At 56.3% G+C, this 714-nt stretch overlaps 1 protein-coding gene across 1 annotated transcript; it reads right to left on the bottom strand.

Annotated features, from left to right (window-relative positions):
- Nucleotides 1-158: 158 nt before the first annotated feature.
- LOC117195065 (40S ribosomal protein S29-like) lies at nucleotides 159-318 on the bottom strand. Its single transcript, XM_033399734.1, has one exon. It carries the CDS (start codon nucleotides 282-284, stop codon nucleotides 159-161), a length of 126 nt encoding a protein of 41 aa, XP_033255625.1. The 5' UTR covers nucleotides 285-318.
- Between the last annotated feature and the right edge of the window lie 396 nt (nucleotides 319-714).

The following is a 714-nucleotide window of genomic DNA, read 5'->3' as shown; positions in this document are numbered from 1 at the left end:
GGAGGATTGTGGGTGTCCCTGCGAGATAGCTCGTACACCTCGGCCCTTTCCTCGCTTGCTCTGCTATTGGGACTAGTCCCGCGATGACCAGTGCTGCGTCGTCAGATATGGTTCTAAATGCGCAGGCGATCCTGATGGCACATAAGCGGTGCGTTGCTTCAACTCCTCGCATATAGCTCGGCATACTTGCGGATGAGACCGTGACGGTTAGAGCAGGCACGGCAGCATCGGGAGCCTTGGCCGTATTTGCGTGGATGAGAGTACCAGAGAGTAGCGAAACCCATGTTGGCGTCTATACGAGAAAAATCGAAATTTAAGAGCCCTTTGCGAAGTAATGTCGTGTCCGCCGACCGACACTCGGCCGTCTCCACCTTCTTCCTGCTGCTAATCAGAACAGCCTCGGTCTTGTGGGCCGCCAGCTGTAATCCCGCTATGGCGAGCCACGTCTCCACGGCACGGATTGCCCCGTTTGCAGCTGCTTCAACTGCTGCAAGGTCCTTGGCTACCACTACGATGGCGACGTCATCGGCAAACCCGACGACCGTCGTGCCCTCGGGAAGGTTCAGTCGCAGAACTCCATCATACATCGTATTCCACAGGAGCGACCCCAGCACCGACCCTGCGGGACTCCAGCAGTCACTCTATATGATCTTATCCCTTCGCTCATCTCGTACAGCAGCACCCTCTCACTGAGGTAGCTGTCCACTATTCTCA

Source organism: Drosophila miranda, assembly GCF_003369915.1.
Source record: "Drosophila miranda strain MSH22 chromosome Y unlocalized genomic scaffold, D.miranda_PacBio2.1 Contig_Y5_pilon, whole genome shotgun sequence".
Taxonomy (NCBI): Eukaryota; Metazoa; Arthropoda; class Insecta; order Diptera; family Drosophilidae; genus Drosophila; species Drosophila miranda.
Note: the sequence above shows the minus strand (reverse complement) of the source record. Positions and strands in the feature narration are given on the sequence as shown.